The following is a 21,397-nucleotide window of genomic DNA, read 5'->3' as shown; positions in this document are numbered from 1 at the left end:
ATTACGGCCTCATATCTATTTTTAAAAAATAAGAATTCAAGCTGGGTGCGGTGGCTCGCGCCTGTAATCCCAGCACTTTGGGAAGCCGAGGCAGGTGGATCACTTGAGTTCAGCAGTTCGAGCCAGCCTGGCCAACATGGTGAAACCCTGTCTCTACTAAAAATACAAAAATAATTAGCCGGGCATGGTGGCAGATGCCTATGTTCCCAGCTACTCGGGAGGCTGAGGTAGGAGAATCGCTTGAACCCAGGAGACGGAGGTTGCAGTGAGCCGAGATTGCACCACTGCACACCAGCCTGGGTGACAAAGCGTAAGACTCCATCTCAAAAAAAAAAAAAAAAAAAAGAATTCAAAACCCATCGAGTTGGGATGACGCTTAGTGCTGGGCTTCAGGAAGAGTAGGCAGGAGGGTAGTATGGGAGGTTTCTAGGAGCCACTCTTGGAAGCGGTGCTCCCCACAGATGCCCCATTGCACTGACTGGAACTCGGTCACATGACCACATAACTCGCTCACATGACCACACCTAGCTGCAAAGGTGCTGGGAAATGTGGTACCCTGTTGGGAGGCCACTTCTGGGCTTCAAACCTTCACTGTGAATGGAGCTCACAGGCTTTCTAAAAATGGACATTAAATGAACCAGAGTTGGCCCTAAGGATCTGGCTCACTGCAACCTCCATCTCCCAGGATGAAGCACCTGCCTCAGCCTCCCGAGTAGTAGCTGGGATTACAGGCACACGCCACCATGCCGAGCTAATTTTTGTATTTTTAGTAGAGAAGGTGTTTCACCATGTTGGCCAGGCTGGTCTCGAAGTCCTGACTTCACGTGATCCGCCTGCCTCAGCCTCCCAAAGTGCTAGGATTACAGGCGTGAGCCACCACGCCTGGCCTCAATATTTCTTTTTCTGGGTATTTGAGTATGATATTATATATGATGGTTATTAGACAGCCAGTTGCATAGGAAGATTAGCTAATCTGTTTTGAGGAATACTTATCTCCAATATAGTTATATAACGACAACATTCTTTTTTTGAATACTGGTCTCGGGTGCCTAATGACAGAAGGGTGACATCACTAAGGAAGCCTGGAAAGTCCCAGCCCTCCACGTGATCCCACGGATGAAAATAGCTCCGGGTGAGCTCTGGAACAGCTGAAAAAGCTGGAGCAACCAAGCAGGGCCCACAAGCCGAGGAGGGCTGTATAAAAGCGCAGGGGCCATTTTACCTCCAGGTTGGCCCTGCTCAGGACCAGGAGGAAACACCTCCAGCCCGCGACCTCCTCCCACAGGGGGAAAAGGAAAGCAGGAGGACCACAGAAGCTTTGGCACCGAGGATCCCCGCAGTCTTCACCCGCGGAGATTCCGGCTGAAGGAGCTGTCCAGCGACTACACCGCTAAGCGCAGGGAGCCCAAGCCTCTGCACCGGATTCCGGAGCACAAGCTCCACTGCGCATGCGCACACGCCCCAGACCCAGGCTCAGGCAAGCCGTGGGGGCAGGGAGGGCTGTTTCATCCCGCTGGGGCGGCCATAACCAAGTACCAGGGATTGGGTGCAATTAAATAACAGGATTTCTTTTTCTTTTTTATTTTATTTTATTTTATTTTATTTTATTTTATTTTATTTATTTTTTTTGAGACAGCATCTCGCTCTGTCGCCTAGGCTGGAGTGCAGTGACGCGATCTCGGCTCACTGCAAGCTCCGCCTCCCGGGTTCAAGCGATTCTCCTGCCTCAACCTCCCGAGTAGCTGGGATTACAGGCGCACACCACCACACCCGGCTAATTTTTGTATTTTTAGTAGAGATGGGGTTTCACCATGTTGGCCAGGCTGGTCTCAAACTCCTGAACTCGTGATCCACCCCACTCGGCCTTCCAAAGTGCTGGGATTACAGGCGTGAGCCACCGCGCCCGGCCAGGAATTTATTTTCTAACACTTCTGGAAGCTAGAAGTCCAAGATCAAGGTGTTGGCAGGGTTGGTTTCTCCTGAAGCCTCTTGCAGAGGCCCTAATCTCTCCTTATAAAACCAATCAGGCTGGGCGCGGTGGCTCACGCCTGTAATCCCAGCACTTTGGGAAGACGAGGCGGGCGGATCCTGAGGTCAGGAGATCGAGATCATCCTGGCTAACACAGTGAAACCCCGTCTCAACTAAAAATACAAAAAATTAGCTGGGCGTGGTGGCGGGCGCCTGTAGTCCCAGCTACTCCGGAGGCTGAGGCAGGAGAATGGCGTGAGCCCGGGAGGTGGAGCTTGCAGTGAGCCGAGATTGCGCCACTGCACTCCAGCCTAGGGCACAAAGCGAGACTCCGTCTCAAAATAAAATAAAATAAAATAAACCAATCAAACCAAATTCCAGGCCACCCTCAGGACCCCACTTTAACTTAGTCACCTCTTTAAGAGCCTATGTCTGGCCGAGTGCGATGACTCATGCCTATAATCCCAGCGTTTTGGGAAGCCAAGGTGGAAAGCTCTCTTGAGCCTAGGAGTTCAAGACCAGCCTGGGTGACATAACAAGACCTGATCTCTACAAAACATAAAAAATTTAGCTGGAGATGGTAGCATGTACCTGCACTTCCAGCTACTCGGGAGGCTGAGGTGAGAGGCTCGCTTGAGCCCAGGAGGCTGAGGCTGCAGTGAGCCACGATCACACCACTGCACTCCAGCCTGGGTGACAAAGCAAGACCCTGTCTCAAAAAGCAAACAACGAAAAAGAATCCTATGTCCAAATACAGTCACATTCTGAGGTTCTGGGGGTTACAAGTCCAACATATGAATTTGGAGGTGGTGGGGGGAAGCTGATTAATTTCATAAGGGGGGTCTTGAAACTGCCTTCGCAGAAATGTAAGTAACGAGAGAAAGCTAACATGACTGACCATCTTGTTTCTAACCTCACAGGCTAGATTTTTTTTTTCTTATTCTAGTGCAGAGGCCAAAATTACCATGAGAGGAATTTAATTCATAGTTAAACTTTGAGACAAAGAAAACTGACCCCCAGTCCTTGTTGAGAGATTGAAGCCACATTCATTTACTTTTTATTTATTTATTTATTTTTGAGACAGAGTTTCACTCTTGTTGCCCAGACTGGAGTGCAATGGCATGATCTCTGCTCACGGCACCTCCACCTCCTGAGTTCAAGTGATTCTCCTCCCTCAGCCTCCTGAGTAGCTGGGATTACAGGCGCCCGCCACCATGCCCAGGTAACTTTTGTACTTTTAGTAGAGATAAGGTTTCACCATGTTGGCCAGGCTGGTCTCCAACTCCTGACCTCAAGTGATCCTCCCACCTCGGCCTCTTAAGGTGCTGGGATTACAGTCATGAGCCACTGTGCCTGGCCTGAAGCCACATTCATAAGACAAGGTTAGAATCATGAAGGTGCTGGAACTTTGCTAAAGAACAGTCGTGGGTTGAAGAATGACCTGCCATCCCTTAGCTTCCTTTTCTATATGTGCTCCAGAGTCACGTAACCAGGGGTTGCATGACTTATAACTTCCCCAGCTACTTCTATAAATAATATCACTGTCGTGAAACACAGAACTCAGCTTTTTAGTGGGGTGTGGTAGCTAACACCTGTAATCCCCACTTCTTGGGAGGCTGAGGCAGGAGGATTGCATGAGCCCAGGAGAATGAGACCAGCCTGGGCAACATAGTGAGACCTCAATCTCTACAAAAAAATTAAAACTTTGCCAGACGTGGTGGTGCATGCCTCTAGTCCCAGCTACTCAGGAGGCCAAGGCAGGAGGATTGCTTGAGCCCAAGAGTTGGAGGCTGCAGTGAGCTATGATTGCGCCACTGTAGGGACCAGCCCTGCAGGGTCTGTGGGTCTTTCTCCCCATGCGCGGAGACGAGAGATCGTAGAAATAAAGACACAAGACAAAGAGATAGAAGAAAAGACAGCTGGGCCTGGGGGACCACTACCACCAAGACGCAGAGACCGATAGTGGCCCCAAATGCCTGGCTGTGCTGTTATTTATTGGATAATAAGGGGCAGAGTAAGGAGTGTGAGTCATCTCCAATGATTGATAAGGTCACGTGAGTCACGTGTCCACTGGACAGGGGGCCCTTCTCTGTTAGGTAGCCAAGGCGTAGAGAGAGAGGACAGCTTATGTCATTATTTCTTTTATGTTCTTTTCAGAAAGATCAAAGACTTTAATATTTTAGTACTTTCACTCATTCTGCTACTGCTATCTAGAGGGTGCAGCCAGGTGTACAGAGTGGAACAGGAAAGTGAAACAGGAGTGTGACCGCTGAAGCACAGCATCACAGGGAGACGGTTAGGCCTCTGGATAACTGCGGGCGGGCCTGACATCACTCAGGCCCTCCACAAGAGGCGGTGGAGCAGAGTCTTCTCTAACTCCCCCGGGGAAAGGGAGACTCCCTTTCCTGGTCTCTAGGCACTGACGCAACCGCTAGACCAAGGTCCGCTAGGCAGTGGGCGTCTTCCCAGACGCTGGCGTTACCCCAAGACCAAGGGGCCCTCTAGTGGCCCTATTCGGGCATGACAGAGGGCTCACACTTGTCTTCTGGTCACTCTTGACCTCAAGTGATCTGCCTGCCTCGGCCTCCCAAAGTGCTGGGATTACAGGCATGAGCCACTGCTCCTGGCAATAATGTTTCGTTTTGTTTTTGTTTTTGTTTTAAAAAAAAAAGGACTTGTCTTTGAGATAGTTTTCAGAGTGAGCATTTTGGCAGACCAAGAGCTACCACCTGGTCCTGAGACCCACTCCCAGGAACTGACTCAGCTATACAAAGATAGTTTTGGACATACCTGTGATTTCATCCATAGCCGATCAATTGTTTCAGTTCCCTCAGCCCCTTGCCCACCAAAGTTTCCTTAAAAAACCCTAGTCTCAGGCCGGACGCGGTGGCTCGTGCCTGTAATCCCAGCACTTTGGGAGGCCAAGGCGGGCGGATCACCTGAGGTCGGGAGTTCAAGACCAGCCTGGCCAACATGGAGAAACCCCATCTCTACTAAAAATACAAAAATTAGCCGGGCATGGTGGTGCATGCCTGTAATCCCAGATACTCAGGAGGCTGAGGCAGGAGAATCGCTTGAACCCGGGAGGCGGAGGATGCAGTGAGCCGAGATCATGCCAATGCACTCCAGCCTGGTCAACAAGAGGGAAACTTCATCTAAAGAGAGAGAGAGAGACAGACAGAGACAGAGACAGAGGCAGAGAAAGAGAAAGAGAGAGGAAAAACCCTAGCCTCCAAATTTTCAGAGAGACACGCTTGAAATATTTCTCCCATTCTCCTCGCTTGGCCGCCCCTGAGATTATTAAACTCTCTCTCTTTGCTGCAACACCTGCTGTTCGCATTGGTTTTGTCTGGGCAGTGGACAAGGAGAACCCATGAGCCCGTGACAGTCCCAGCCCTCCCCCACTGTCTTTGCTGAGCCCAACAGTGGGCACAGGACTAAGAAGAGCCATTTCTTTGGCAGGAGGACTGAGAATTTTCTGACGGCAGTGCACCATGGGAAGGTAAGTCCTCTTAGAGCTGACCACTATGGGGAAGCAGAGCATTTGTGTAATGGAATGCATAGTGAGTGTCAAGAGGTGAGGGCTGTGACAGTTCCTCTCGCTTGGTGGAGATAGATGGAAAGAGCTGAAGGTCGGGCATGGTGGCCCATGCCTGTAACCCCAGCACTTTTGGTGGCCGAGGCAAGAAGATCTCTTGAGCCCCAGAGTTCGAGACTAGCCTGGGCAACATGGTGAAACCCTATCTCTACAATAAAAGAAAATATTTTTTAAAATTAGCCAAGCATAGTGGTACACACCTGTAGTCCAAGCTACTTAGGAGGCTGAGACATGAGGATCACTTGAGTCCCGGTGTTCAAGGCTGCAGTAAGCCATGATTGCACCACCGCACTGGTGGTGGGCAACAGAGCAAGACCCTGTCTTATCGTTGAACCGGGGAGGTGGAGGTTGCAGTGAACTGAGATTGCACCACTGTACTCCAGCCTGGGCAACAGAGCGAGACTCTGTCTCAAAAAAGAGAGAGAGAGAGAGGGAGAAAGAAAGAAAGAAAGAAAGGAGGGAGGGAGGGAGGGAAAGAGGGAGGGAAGGAAGGAAGGAAGGATAGAAGGAAGGAAGGAAGGAAGGGAGGGAGGGAGGGAGGGAGGGGAGGGAAGGGGAGGGAGGGAGGGAGGTAGGTAGGTATGTCACCATGTTGGCCAGGCTGGTCTTGACCTCCTGGGCTCAAGTGATCCACCCACCTCGCCCTCCCAAAGTGCTGGGATTACAGGTGTGAGCCACCGCGTCTGGCCCCACAATTAACCATTTTGAAAAGTGAATAATTGACTGGCATTCAATGCATTCACAGTGTTGTACAACCATCACCTCTATCTAGTTTCAGAATATTTTCCTCACCCCAAAAGGAAACCATGTACCCGTGGGCTGGTGGCTACCTGCTTGGACAGACCAGTTCTAGGTCAAATTCTGTGTTTTATCCCTTTTCCCTGTGAATTTTCTGGACTTCTTTGTGTTTTCTCCTGGGAAGCTCTGAAGTTTCCGTAATTCCTGGGCTCCAGAAAGAAGAAAAGGCGGCCGTGGAGAGACGAAGACTTCATGTGCTGAAAGCTCTGAAGAAGCTAAGGATTGAGGCTGATGAGGTAAGTGAGGGGAGGAGGGTGGCCCCAGAGATCCCAGAATCGCCCCCTCTGTGCCCAGTGTCCAGGGCCCATCTCAGCCAGGGAGAGCTGGACCGAAGGATATGAACTTCTATGGGACAGAAATAGAAGGATATGAACTTCTATGGGACAGGCATTGCCCCTGCCTAAGGGAGATCCTAGGTCTCCTTCTCCTTCTCCTCCTCCTCCTTTCTTTTTCTTTTCTTTTCTTTTTTTTTTTTTTTTTTTTGAGACAACGTCTCGCTCTGTCACCCAGGCTGGAATGCAGTGGCATGATCTTGGCTCACTGCAACCTCCACCTCCCAGGTTCAAGCTATTCCCCTGCATCAGCCTGCTGAGCAGCTGGGATTACAGGTGTGTGCCACCACGCCCAGCTAATTTTTGTATTTTTAGTAGAGATGGGGTTTTACCACATTGACCAGGTTGGTCTTGAACTCCTGACCTCAAGTGATCCACCTGCCTCGGCCTCCCAATGTGCTGGGATTACAGGCGTGAGCCACGGTGCCCGGCCCCAGGTACCCTTCTTCTTGTTCCCACCTCCATCCTCAGGCTCTAAACCTCTGATCGATTTTCTCCCCAATGCCTAGGCCCCAGTTGTTGCTGTGCTGGGCTCAGGCGGAGGACTGCGGGCTCACATTGCCTGCCTTGGGGTCCTGAGTGAGATGAAAGAACAGGGCCTGTTGGATGCTGTCACGTACCTCGCAGGGGTCTCTGGATCCACTTGGTAAGCATCACTCATGTTTCAGATTGCTTTCTGACACATAAATGGGATTATTTTTTTCCTCCTGACACCAAATGTGTGTGGTTTTTTCCAACGCTGCTTCTCGAGCTCTCTGGTACTAGCTGGGTGTCCTACAATTCTGAGCAATTCTGACGCTGGCTACCTGGAGTTCACATTAGATTCCACAGGTGAAAGGGGCTCAGTCCCAAAAAACTGCTCCCACTTCAGACACGAGTTGCAATTACCTAGCCGCTGGTGCTTCTGACCGACTGGCAATAGTTTGGGGTTTCCCACAGCTTCCGCCTCATGTTCAATAATTTACTGGAATAGCTCACAGAACTCAGGAACACACTTTACTTACAATTGCTGGTGTATTACAAAGGATGGGCCAGGTGTGGTGGCTCACGCCTGTAATCCCAGCACTTTGGGAGGCTGAGGCAGGAAGATCGCTTGAGTCTAGGAGTTTGAGACCCAGGCTGGGCAACATAGCAAGACCCCATCTCTACAAAAAGTGAAAAAATTAGCCAGGCGTGGTGGTGCATGCCTATGGTCCCAGCTACTCAGGAAGTTGAGGCAGGAGGATTGCTTTAGCCTGGGAGGCTGAGGCTGCATTGAGCTACAATCACACCACTGCACACCAGCCTGGGTGACAGAGAGACCTTGTCTCAAAAAAAAAATTTTTTTTTCTAAAAAAGAAAATTCCAAGGGTTTTAGGAACTCTGCACCAGGAAGCAGGGGAAAACACCAAGTATCTTTCTTTGCTACACAAAGCCATGGACAAAGCATAATAATACTACCTTCTGACATTAAAGGAGGATTTACATGTTCAGGTGCACTTTTCACACTGCAGGTGGATAGAATACAGCCCTTTTAACTTATCAGCCTCTATGATAAAGTATTGCATTAATCTGTGTAGGACTGTCTCATTCAGGAGGCCCCAGATGGCAGGTATGAAACACTCATGTCTGCATGTTTGTTGCCAAGCCCAGGGAAGACATGACTAATCGATCTTGGCACATTTTCAGAGCAGGTGGTAAGGCTAGGCAGAGCAGCGGAGGCTCGAGTGAGATAGGCAGGGCAGAGGCATGAATGTTGAGCCTGGCTGGCCTGATTTGTTTTCCTTTCTGTGCTCAAAGTTTGATCTGGAGCTGGGTTCTGAGCTGGATGTGGAGGATGAGGTTCATGGAGACGACAGCATGAAGAGCAGAGCTGCAGAGCTTGGCAGGGGGAAAGGTCCTGCAGAGTCACACCGGACCCCTCTATTCCTCCAAGGCTCATCTAACATGTTGAGTGACATGGTGTAGGGGTTTAGCCGTACTGCACATTGCAGAACTCCAGGGGGCGCTATTGAGATAGGAACTCCATGATTTCTTCTGCAATCTTTCCGAGACTGCTGTGGTTAAAAAGGCAGGCCTGGCTGGACACAGGGACTCACACCTGTAATCCCAGTACTTTGGGAGGTCGAGGTGGGAGGATCTCTTGAGCCCAGGAGTTCAAGACCAGCCTGGGCAACATAGCAAGACCCCATCTCTACAAACAACAACAACGAAAGCCTTATATTTCAACAGCTTTGGGTTAGTTCCTGGAGCTGTCCTTTGTGGGCTGTTATGAGCCCAGACATACTTCTTTGTGCCTTGGTTTCCTCCGCTGTTGAGCATTGTAAGTGTGGACGATGAAGACTGGGAAAGGATGTGTGTGAGGAGGTCCTTCACAGGAACGCCTGCCTCGTGGAGAGGGTGACACACAGAGGAAATGGAAAATTTACATGAAATAAATATAACTGCCGAACGATCAAGTTCAAAGGAGCACTCAAAATCATCTGGGACAGTCCTTCCATTTCACAGGCAGGAAAATGAGAGCACGATGGGAGAAAGGCCTCATCAGAGTCAAATGTTTTTTGCAGCCAGCATTTATTAAAGGTTTACATGTGACAGCAACAAACTGTGCTGATCTCACAGGGCTGTTTGAGAATTAAATGATGAAACACATGCAAATCGTCCCAACCTGAGCTATCAAGTAGAACTATGTAACATGAGCCACATCTATTCTATCATTTAAAATTTTCTTTCTTTCTTTTCTTTTCTTTTCTTTTTTTCTTCTGGAGACACAGTCTTGCTCTTGTCTGTCGCCCAGGCTGGAGTGCAGTGGCGCGATCTTGGCTCATTGCAACCTCTACCTCCTGGGTTCAAGTGATTCTCCTGCCTCAGCCTCCCAAGTAGCTGGGATTACAGGCACTTGCCACCACACCCAGCTAATTTTTGTATTTTTAGTAGAGACGGAGTTTCCCCGTGTTGGCCAGGCTGGTCTCAAACTTCTGACCTCAGGTGATCTGCCTGCCCTGGCCTCCCAAAGTGCTGGAATTACAGGTGTAAGCCACCATGTCCGGCCCATTTTAAATTTTCTAGTAGCCTCTTCTAGAAGGTAAAAAGAAACAGTGAAATGATCCATTTTCTTTAACCCAATATATCCAAAACATTAGCATTTTGACACATCATTAAGAAAAAAATTGTTAATGAGATATTTGACGTTCCTTTTGTCAGACTAGGTCTTTGAAAGCTGCTGGGCGTTTTATACTGAGCGCATTCCAAGTTGGATGCAGAAGTCTCCTTAGATGTTAAAGGAGGCCCGGGGCAGTGGCTCACACCTGTAATCCCAGCACTTCGAGAGGCCGAGGCAGGTGGATCACCTGAGGTCAGGAGTTTGAGACCAGCCTGGCCAACATGGTGAAACCCTGTCTCTACTAAAAATACAAAAATTAGCTGGGTGTGGTGGCACGCACCTGTAATCCCAGCTACTTGGGAGTCTGAGGAAGGAGAATCACTTGAATCCGGGAGGCAGAGGTTGCAGTGAGCCGAGCTCAAACCACTGTACTTCAGCCTGGGTGACAAGAGTGAAACTCCGTCTCAAAAAAAAAAAAAAAAAAAAAAAGATATTAAAGGAAAGAACTTTTCATACCCAGCTTGTTCCAAACATACTTCAGAGTTTCCCAATAACTGAATGGAGTACCAGTGTTTAAATTTAAGCTAATTAAAATGAAATAAAAATTTTAAATCATGCTAGCCACACTTCAGGGGCTCAAGAGCTATGATGTATGTTTAATACATTGGATGGTGTGAGGGTAGATAGCACCCGATAAGCAGCATTAAGAACATCAAAAATTTTTATTGAGCCCGGGCACGGTGGCTCACACCTATAATCCCAGCATTTTGGGAAGCTGAGGTGGGAGGATTGCTTCAGGCCACAAGTTTGAGACCAGCGTGGGCAACATAGTGAGACTCCATCTCTACAGAAAATAAATTTAAAAATGAGCAGGGCATGGTGATGCACCTGGTGGGTAGTGGTCCCAGCTACTTGGGAGGCTGAGGTGGGAGGATCATTTGAGCCTGGGGGTTTGAGACTGCAGTGAGCCAAGATCATGCCACTGCACTCTAGTCTGGGCAACAGAGCAAGACCTGTCTCAAAAAAAAAAAAAATATATATATATATATATATATAGACTCTATGTGACACACCAGCTCCCTTGCCTTCTGCCATGAGTAGAAGCTTTTTGCACCATGCTTCTTGTACAGCCTGCAGAACTGTGAGCTAAATAAACCTCTTTTCTTTATAAATTAATATATATAATATATATTTATTGAGTGAACAAATGAATATAAAGTCTTTTTTTTCTTTTTTTTTTTTTCTTTTTGAGATAGAGTCTTGCTCTGTTGCCCAGGCTGGAGTGCAGTGGCGCGATCTCGGCTCACTGCAAGCTCAGCCTCCTGGGTTCACGCCATTCTCCTGCCTCAGCCTCTGGAGTAGCTGGGACTATAGTAGCTGGGACTGCAACCACACCCAGCTAATTTTTTGTATTTTTAGTAGAGACGGGGTTTCACCATGTTAGCCAGGACAGTCTCGATCTCCTGACCTAGTGATCCGCACACCTTGGCCTCCCAAAGTTCTAGGATCACAGGCGTGAGCCACCACGCCCAGCTTTTTTTTTTTTTTTTTTTTTTTTAGATGGAGTCACGCTCTGTCGCCCAGGCTGGAGTGCAGTGGCACAATCTCAGCTCACTGCAACCTCCGCCTCCCAGGTTCAAGCGATTCCTCTGCTTCAGCCTCCCGAGCAGCTGGGACCACAGGCGTGTGCCACCATGCCTGGCTAATTTTTGTGTTTTTAGTAGAGACAGGGTTTCCTGAGTATCCGGCACTAGAGGTACCCACCACCACGCATGCCACCACGCCTGGCTAATTTTTCTGTATTTTTAGTGGAGACGGGGTTTCACCATGTTGGCCAGGCTGGTCTCGAACTCCTGACCTCAGGCAATCCTCCCGCCTCGTCCTCCCAAAGTGCTGGGATTACATGCATGAACCACCACACCTGGCCCCGTTCATTGATTTTCTAGGATTATGTGAGTTAATAGGTATAAAAGACTAAAGACAGTTTGTCGCTGTCACATATAAACCTTTTAATAAGTGCTGGCTGCAAAAAACATTTGACTCTGATGAGGCCTTTCTCCCATCGTGCTCTCATTTTCCTGCCTGTGAAATGGAAGGATTGTCCCAGATGATTTTGAGTCCTCCTTCGAACTTGATCGTTCTGCAGTTGTATTTATTTAATGGAAATTTTCCGTTTCCTCTGTGTGTCGCCCTCTCCATGAGGCAGGTGTTCCTGTGAAGGACCTCCTTGCACACATCTTTCCCCAGTCTTCATCGTCCACACTTAAAATGCCCAACTCACTCTCTTCCTCTGTCCTCCAGGGCAATATCTTCTCTCTACACCAACGACGGTGACATGGAAGCTCTCGAGGCTGACCTGAAACATCGATTTACCCGACAGGAGTGGGACTTGGCTAAGAGCCTACAGAAAACCATCCAAGCAGCGAGGTCTGAGAATTACTCTCTGACCGACTTCTGGGCCTACATGGTTATCTCTAAGCAAACCAGAGAAGTAAGTCATTCCCAGCTGGGGACCTGGGGTGGGGGTAGGAGCAAGGGGTCTCAGGGTGTGGGGTTACCAAAGATGCTGACCAGCACCACCTTTTAAGTCCTTCAGGATTTTCAAGTCATCAAAATCTGGGCACTTCGGTTGATGCCTCAAAACTAAAGTATATCAGGATTACTGTGGTTGCAAGTGACAGAAATTGACTCTGATTCGTTTATGCAACAAATAAAGTGATATGATTTACTAGAAAGATACACAGACATCCAGGGCAAGAAGAACAATGAGGACTTATGATGGAATAAGGCAGAAATAGGGAAAGTGTCAGACCCAAGACAACTTTCCTCTCCATCTCTGCTTGGCCATTTGATGTCTTGAATTCACTATTTTATTTTATTTCATTTTATTTTTGAGACAAGGTCTTGCTCTGTCACCCAGGCTGGAGTGCAGTGGCAAGATCATGGCTCACTGCAGCTTCGACCTCCTGGGCTCAAGCAATCCTCTTGCCTCAGCCTTTTGAGTAAGCTGGGGCAACAGGCATGCACCATCGTGTCTGGCTAATTTTTAATTATTTTTTTTTTGTAGAGACAGGGATCTTGCTATATTGCCCAGGCTGGTCTCAAACTCCTGAGCTCAAGCAATCCTCCAACTACTGGGTTCAAGTGATCCTCCTATCTCAGCCTCCTGAAGTGCTGGGATTACGTGTATGAGCCACTGCATCCAGCCTATCCTAACACTTCGGGTTTTTGTTGTTTTTTGTTTGTTTTGTTTATTCTTGAGACAGGGTTTCACTCTGTCGCCCAGGCTGGAGTGCAGTGTTGCAATCACAGCTCACTGCAGCCTTGACCTCCTGGGCTCAAGCAATCCTCCCAGCTCAGCCTTCCAAGTAGCTGGGACTACAGGCACACACCACTGGGCCTGACAATTTTTTTTTTTTTTTTTTTTTAGAGACAGGGTTTCACTTTTTTGCTCGGGGTGGTCTCCAAATCCTGGGCTCAAGTGATCCTTCCACCTCAGCCTCCCAAAGTGCTGGGATTATGGGTATGAGCCACTGCACCTAGCCTATCCAAGCACTTTGGGTGGCTGAGGCGGGAGGATTGCTTGAAGCCATGAGTTCAAGACCAGCCTGGGCAACATAGCAAGAGCCTGTCTCTATCAAAAAATAAAGTAGCCGGGCATGGTGACATGCATCTGTAGTCCCAGCTACTTGGGAGGTTGAGGCGGGTGGATTGCTTGAGCCCAGGAGGTTGAGGCTGCAGTGGCCCATTATTGTACCACTGCACTCCAGCCTGGGTGACAGACTGAGACCCCTCTAAAAAAAAATGTGGCCTACGTGCAGAGGTTCCACCCTGTGGGACCCACATGCCTCCCTCACACTGTCTTGGCACCTTCTCCCAAAGCTGCCGGAGTCTCATTTGTCCAATATGAAGAAGCCCGTGGAAGAAGGGACACTACCCTACCCGATATTTGCAGCCATTGACAATGACCTGCAACCTTCCTGGCAGGAGGCAAGAGCACCAGGTAAGCAAACATTTAGAGGGAGGGAGAGGTAGTAAGGGATGGAACGGCACGGAGTGGAATGGAAGAATGTTTCCCTGCCCTTCCCTTGGGGAGCCCAGGAAGAGGGAAGGGCTCAGGATTGCAGAAAACAGGGTGCTCAGCTTAGACGAGAGAAGAGGGAAGTCCCAGAAGTGACCAGAGGACGTGCACTTGCTTTGCATGGATCAAGAAAACCTTTAAGAGGCCAACATGGTGGCTCACGCTTGTAATGCCAGTGCTTTGGGAGGCTGAGGTGGGAGGATCGCCTGAAACCAGAAGTTGGAGACCACCCTGGGCAACATAGTGAGATCCCATCTCAAAACAACAACATTAAAAAACAAAACAAATCAAAAAACACAATAAATTAGCCAAGCATGGTGGCAGGAACCTGAAGAATCTACCCAGGAGACTGGGGCAGGAGGATCACTGGAGCCCAGGAATTCAAGGCTTCGGTGAGCTGTGATTGCACCATTGCACTACAGCCTGAGTGACAAAGTGAGACCCTGTCCCCCCAAAAAGAAGAAGGAAAAAACAAAACAGAGGAGAGGAGGGACAAAAGAAAAAAAGGGGCCGGGCGCAGTGGCTCACGCCTGTAATCCCAGGACTTTGGGAGGCCGAGGCGGGTGGATCACGAGGTCAGGAGATCAAGACCATCTGGCTAACACAGTGAAACCCCGTCTCTACTAAAAATACAAAAAATTAGCTGGGCGTGGCGGTGGGCGCCTGTAGTCCCAGCTGCTCGGGAGGCTGAGGCAGGAGAATGGCATGAACCCGGGAGGCGGAGGTTGCAGTGAGCCGAGATCACGCCACAGCACTCCAGCCTGGGCGGCAGAGCAAGACTCCATCTCAAAAAAAAAAAGAAGAAGAAAAAAGAAAAAAAGGAAAGAAAACTGTAATAAGGGATGTTTGAAGGATGGCGGGGTGGGTGGGTGGGGCTGTCTCTCACTTTTTTTTTTTTTTTTTTTGAGACGGAGTTTCGCTCTTGTCACCCAGGCTGGAGTGCAATGGCACGATCTCGGCTCACCACAACCTCCGCCTCCCAGGTTCAAGCGATTCTCCTGCCTCAGCCTCCCGAGTAGCTGGGATTACAGGCATGTGCCATCACGCCCAGCGAATTTTGTATTTTTAGTAGAGACGTGGTTTCTCCCTGTTGGCCAGGCTGGTCTCGAACTCCTGACCTCAGGTGATCCACCCGCCTCGGCCTCCCAAAGTGCTGGGATTACAGGCGTGAGCCACCGCACCCGGCCATCTCTCACCTTTTAGATGTCTTCCTTCTCCATAGGTCCAATTATCACCCAAATGCTGGCAGCTCTCCAGACATTCCAGTTTCTCTTTTGAGCTCATCTCTCTCCTGAGATCCAGACCTCCTTACCCTATTTCCTAAGCATAAAATGCACTCACTTGTTCAGCAACTGTGTCCTGGTAAGTTCTCACGATACATCAGGCAATGTTACCAGTTACCTGTGGTTGGGCGTCTCCTGGCATCTCAAGGCTCAGAAGCCCCCAGTGTGAATGGTGTTTGTCTGTTTGTTTGTTTGTTTGAGACAGAGTTTTGCTCTTGTTGCCCAGGCCGGAGTGTAATGGCACGATCTCGGCTCACTGCAACCTCTGCCTCCCAGGTTCAAGTGATTCTCCTGCCTCAGCCTCCCAAGTAGCTGGGATTATAGGCATGCGCCACCACGCCTGGCTAATTTTTGTATTTTTAGTAGAGATGGGGTGTCACCATGTTAATCAGGCTGGTCTCGAACTCCTGACCTTAGGTGATCCACTGACCTCCGCCTCCCAAAGTGCTGAGATTACAGACATGAGCCACCGCGCCCGGCCATGAATGTTTTATATCTCTCCTCGGTGTGGATCCTTGTGCTGTTTTCTCACCAGAGCAGATACAGCTGACTCCGTCCTTTCCATAAGCCCCACAAATTCAGTCATTCCCAGACCTAGAAATCACCCCCTCCTCATTTTCATCCTTTGTGCTCTTCTACATCACCCCCAGACCAGGTCTCCCAGTCTCCTGGGAGACTCTTGTAATTAGTTCCTCACTGGCCCACCCATCCCAAGCTGTCCACCTCCTTCCCTGGCTACCTGATGGAAGTTTCCAGGATGAAAATCTGATCATGTCATTTTCTTCCCTGGAATATTCTAATGACTCACATTGGAATCATGCATTAGATTTATGCCCACAGACAATCCTCCATGCAATCGTGTGGCCACACTCTTCCTTTGCACTCCAGGATTCCATGGAGTTGCAGCCACAATGAGAGGGAAGAGAGAGGCAGGGCTGAGGGTTCAAGCTCTGGAAAATATTGGAAACAGGCTGCTGTGGAAGTTATGAGCTGCCACCAGCAGCGTAAAGACTCAGGTCTGAGGATGAGATCCCCAGTGGTTTCTGATACAACACAGTCCATCTCTAACATTCTCCTGTCATGGTTGTAATTCCTCATTAATAGATTTCTTTTTCCTGCACACCCGCTACATTCCTGGTTCTGTGCTGGGACTCACTTGCCCTTGTATTTCCTCTGCAGAGACCTGGTTCGAGTTCACCCCTCACCACGCTGGCTTCCCTGCACTGGGGGCCTTTGTTTCCATAACCCACTTCGGAAGCAAATTCAAGAAGGGAAGACTGGTCAGAACTCACCCTGAGAGAGACCTGACTTTCCTGAGAGGTCAGCGCTGGGGTCAGAGGGGATTAAAAGGGGGTGGGAAGTGGAGGAGAGGCAAGAATTTTCCTTCTGAGGGTCTAGTTTGCCCAGCTCTTAAATTTCTTGGGGGAAAGAAAAGGACTTGGTAGGCTTCCGGAAAGAGGAATGGTGTATTCCTTCTGCTGAGTCTTCAGTGTCTCTCAAAGGTCTCCTTAATGCGGCAGATACCTGATATCCTATCAAACAATCCAGGAGAGGGAGCTTAATAGAGGGGCTCAAGTCCAGGGCTGTGGCTTCCAATAAGCAGATTCAGAATGTGTTTGGGATTACATGGTGCTTTGGGAGGCTGACCTGGGAGGATCCCTTGAGACTGGGAGTTTGAGACCAACCTCGGCAACATAGCAACACTGTGTCTCTACACAGATTTAAAAATTAGCCAGGCATTGTGGCATGTGCCTGTGGTCCCAGCTACTCAGGAGGCTGAGGCAGTGGAAGGATCACTTCAGCATGGGAGTTCAAGGCTGCAGTGAGTTATGATCGCCCCACTGCACTCCAGCCTGGATGACAGAGAAAGATCTTGTTTCAAAACAAACAAACAAACAAACAAACAAACAAAAAACTAGAATGTGTTTTGGGCACCAGCAAAGCAAGGGGCATACAATTTTTTTTAAATAGGGTATTTCCAGAAAAAATTACAACAAAAACCAAAAACAAAACAGTCATAGTGAGTAAAATCAGAACTTGATTAAATGTCCTTGACTGTAGCTTACACACTGGTATCACTTTTAGTTGTGGCTTCATAATCTTCTCAGCATTCGGGGTCTGATGGCGTTACCCTGCTGGGCAGACAGCTCTCCTACATAGGACCAACCATGCCAGCTTGAGAAAGTCATTAATGTTACCTGAGCCTCGTTTTTCTCATGGGGAAAGTACTTACCTCAAAATGTGGGTGTGAGAGTTAGGTATGATCCACAAATAAAACACTCAGCCCAGTGCCCAGCACATGGTAGGAATTTAAGGATGGTTGAATCTCCATGATTTTAGCATACACTTTTGAGACACACTAGGAGCCTGATACTATTTTAAATGCAGGGGATTCAGTCATGAGCAGGACAGTGAAGGCTCATTCCCTAATGAAGTTTGCACTCCAGGGAAGGAGATGATGAATGAACACACACAAAAATAAGTATGTATTATAATGTCAGATCATAGTAAATGCTATCTTGAAAAATAATTCATGGTAAGGGACTGGAGAGTGACTACAGTATTATTTTTGATTGGTGGTCAGAGCTTCTGACAGGAGACGGCCTTTGAGCATGGACCTGATGAAAAGTGAAGCCATGCAGATATCTTAGAGGAAAAGCATCATGGACAGAGGGAAGAGCAAATGCAGAGACCCTGTATTAGTCCATTTTCATACTACTATAAAGATACTACCCGAGACTGGGTAATTTGTAGACAAAGGAGGTTTAATTGACTCACAGTTTCACATGGCTGGGGAGGCCTCAGGAAACTTACAATCATGGCAGAAGGTGAAGGGGAAGCAAGAACCTTCTTCACGTGGTAGCAGGAGAGAGAAGAGCAAGCCAAAGAAGAGCTGCCCAACACTTATCAAACCATCAGATCTCGTGAGAACTCACTCGCTATCACGAGTACAGCATGGGGGGATCTGCCCCCATGATCTGATTACCTCCCACCAGGTCTCTCCCTCAACATCTGGGGATTACAACTCGAGAGATTTGGGTGAGGACATAAAGCTTAACCATATCAGACCCTAAGCCAGGACCATGTTTGTCTTACTCTAGAACCAATGAGAAGACCAGTGAGGCTGGAGCCTCCTGAATGAGGCTGAGAGAGAGGGCTGGAGAGGTAGGCAGGGTCCAGATCATATGGGACCCTGAAGGACACAGATGAAGTTTAGTTTGGATTCCAAGTGCGATGGGAGAGCCAGGGAGGCGGTTTAATTAGGGTGGTGACCGATTCAGTTTATATTGTAAAAGATCTCACTCTCTCTCTCTCAGCATGGAGGATTCCAAGTGCGATGGGAGAGCCAGGGAGGCAGTTTAATTAGGGTGGTGACCGATTCAGTTTATATTGTAAAAGATCTCACTCTCTCTCTCTGAGCATGGATTAGGGGTGGGTGTGTAAACTTAGAAGTTGGGAGCAGTTGAGAAGCTAATGGTCCTGGTGACAGATAATGGCAGTTTAAGGTTGGGTACCAGAATGGATATGGGAGGGAAGTGGATGGACTCTGGAAACCTGGAGATGGATGAAGAAGAATTACACCTGGATTGGATGTGGAGAGTAAGGAGAATCAGAGATGACATCAAAGGTTCCAGCTTCTGCAACCTGGTAGATGGAGGGGTGTTCTCAGGGGAGGAGAACGAGGTAGGATGAAGGGGATCTTCCCCTTTTCTCTGGTCTGGACAGACGGGGTCCTTCACATTGCCAAGCCTGGCTCCTGTCTCCTATCCCCACCATCTCTTTGCTAAATCTGGTCTTGGGCATCAGAGATTCTGAAATTGTCACTCCCAGGTACTCCCTATGACATTATTATTTCCTTAGATGTATGTATCACCTACTGAAGGGATTCTGTACATGTATTTTATCCCTCCCCTCACACACCAGGGTGCTTTTTATTTATTATTATAAAATAAACATAACATAAAATTTGCCATTTTAACCATTTTAAAGTGTCAAGTACAGTGGTATAAATACAATACATTCATAATGTTGTGCAACCATCACTGCCATCCATCTCCATAACACTTTTCATCTTGTAAAACTGGAACTCTACGCCCATTGAATACTAAGTCCCTGTCACCCCCTCCCTTAGCCCCTGACAACCACAATGCTACCTTCTGCCTCTACGATTTTGACTACTCTGAGTATGACATGTAAATGGAATCATGCGGTGCTTGTCTTTTTGTGTCTGTCTGATTTCGCTGAGGAAAATGACTTCGAAGTTCATCCATGTTGTACCATGTGTCTGAATTTCCTTCCTTTTTATGGCTGAATCATATTCCATTGTATGAATATACCACATTTTGCTTATCAATTCATCCATCGATGGACACATGGATTGCTTTCACCTTTTGGCTGTTGTGAAGGAAGCTGCCATGCACGTGGGTCTATGAATATCTCTTTGAGACCCTGCTTTCAATTCTTTTGGGTATATACTCAGAGGTAGAATTGCTGGATCATGTATGTGGTAATTCTACTTTTAAAATTTTGAGGCCAGGTGTGGTGGCTAATGCCTGTAATCCCAGCACTTTGGGAGGCCGAGGCGGGTGGATCACCTGAGGTCGGGAGTTGGAGACCAGCCTGACCAACATGGTGAAACCCCATCTCTACAAAAAATACAAAATTAGCCAGGCATGGTGGTGCATGCCTGTAATTCCAGTTACTCGGGAGGCTGAGGCAGGAGAATTGCTTGATCCCGAGAGGCGGAGGTTGCAGTGAGCAGAGATCGCGCCATTGCGCTCCAGCCTGGGCTGTCTCAAAAAAAAAAAAAATTTTTTTTTTTGAGGAACGACCATACCATTTTCCACAGTGGCTGTACCATTTTATATTCTGCCCAATGGTGTCCCAGGGTTCCAATTTCTCCATGTCCTCATCAACACTTATTGTTTTCTGGGGTTTTTTGGATACCAGCCATCCTAATGGGTGTGTCTTTTTTTTTTTTTTTTTTTGAGATGGAGTCTCACTCTGTTGCCCAGGCTGGAGTGCAGTTGTGTGATCTCTGCTCACTGCAACCTCCCAGGTTCAAGTTATTCCCCTGCCTCAGCCTCCCAAGTAGCTGGGACTATAGGTGCATACCACCAGGCCTGGCTAATTTTTGTATTTTTTAGTAGAGATAGGGTTTCACCATGTTAGCCAGGCTGATTTTAAACTCCTGACTTCAATTGATCCGCCCACCTCAGTCTCCCAAAGTGTTAGCATTACAGGCGTGAGCCACCGTGCCTGGCTGATTATTCATTTTTTATGTCTCCCTGTATCATATACAAATGTGTTTGGCTAAAAGTCACTAACCAACCACAGTGCCCCGAGGAAATGTGGGATTAATTTTCTTACAAAAGAAAAAGACCGGGCACCGTGACTCACAGCTGAAATCTCAGCACTGTGGGAGGCCGAGGCGGGCAGATCACTTGAGGTCAAGAGTTCAAGACCAGACGGGCCAACATGGTGAAACCCCGTCTCTACTAAAAAAATACAAAAATTAGCAGGGCGTGGTGGCGCATGCCTGTAATCCCAGCTAGTCGGGAGGCTGAAGCAGGAGAATCACTTGAATCTGGGAGGCAGAGGTTGCAGTGAGCCGAGATCACACCACTGCACTCCAGCCTGGGCAACAGAGCGAGATCCCATCTCAAAATAAATAAATAATACAAAGATAGGTGGCTGGTGACATTGGTTTAGCTGTGCAACATTAAGCAGAAGGACCCAGGTTTATTCTAGATTTTCTGCTCCTCCATCCTTAGCATATTAAGTCACCCTCATGCTGAACTCCTCCACACCACAGGATGGCGGCTGCATCCAATGAAGCTGCAACTTTTTTTTTTTTTTTTTGAAGTCAGGGTCTCTCTCTGTCACTCAAGCTGCCGTGCAAAAGCACAGTCATAGCCCAATACAGGTCTCGAACTCCTGGCCTCAAGCGATCTTCCTGCCTCAGCCTCCCAAGTAGCTGAGACTAGAGTTGCATGCCACCATACCTGGCCTGCTCCTTCTGAGAAGGAGAACAAGCACTTTGCAGAAGTCCCCCCAGCAGTGTGCATGGACCAGAGCTTGACCTTCCCCTAGCTGCAAGGGAGGCTGGGAAATATTTGCCCTTCCTGCCTGTGTGCTGAGAAGGGTTGGCATGGAAGGGAGCTTGAAATGGCCTTGGGGTAGCCAGTCTACAGTGCCCGGCTGGCTCCACCCATAGAAGGTTCGTGAGGACAAGGACCTTATCTGTCTTGTTT

At 48.5% G+C, this 21,397-nt stretch overlaps 1 protein-coding gene across 41 annotated transcripts in view; it reads left to right on the top strand.

Annotated features, from left to right (window-relative positions):
• The first annotated feature begins 966 nt into the window (after window positions 1-966).
• Window positions 967-21,397, top strand: part of PLA2G4C (phospholipase A2 group IVC) — a 62,575-nt gene continuing 42,144 nt past the window's right edge. For 3 of the 41 annotated variants that reach the window (XM_034944128.3, XM_034944124.3, XM_034944123.3), the window contains exons 1-7: window positions 1,029-1,477; window positions 5,432-5,471; window positions 6,490-6,601; window positions 7,207-7,343; window positions 12,081-12,270; window positions 13,662-13,782; window positions 16,323-16,463. In XM_034944128.3, coding sequence (XP_034800019.1) covers window positions 5,464-5,471; window positions 6,490-6,601; window positions 7,207-7,343; window positions 12,081-12,270; window positions 13,662-13,782; window positions 16,323-16,463 — 709 coding nt within the window. In that variant the 5' untranslated portion in view covers window positions 1,029-1,477; window positions 5,432-5,463. Of the gene's footprint in view, window positions 1,478-3,053; window positions 3,192-5,326; window positions 5,472-6,489; window positions 6,602-7,206; window positions 7,344-12,080; window positions 12,271-13,661; window positions 13,783-16,322; window positions 16,464-21,397 lie in introns of all 41 variants that reach the window. The other 38 variants (XM_063600455.1, XM_063600456.1, XM_055103499.2 and 35 more) reach the window with 32 other exon arrangements.

Source organism: Pan paniscus, chromosome 20, assembly GCF_029289425.2.
Source record: "Pan paniscus chromosome 20, NHGRI_mPanPan1-v2.0_pri, whole genome shotgun sequence".
Classification (NCBI taxonomy): domain Eukaryota; kingdom Metazoa; phylum Chordata; class Mammalia; order Primates; family Hominidae; genus Pan; species Pan paniscus.
The sequence above is the reverse complement of the archived record's forward strand: the minus strand, read 5'-3'. Positions and strand labels throughout refer to the sequence as shown.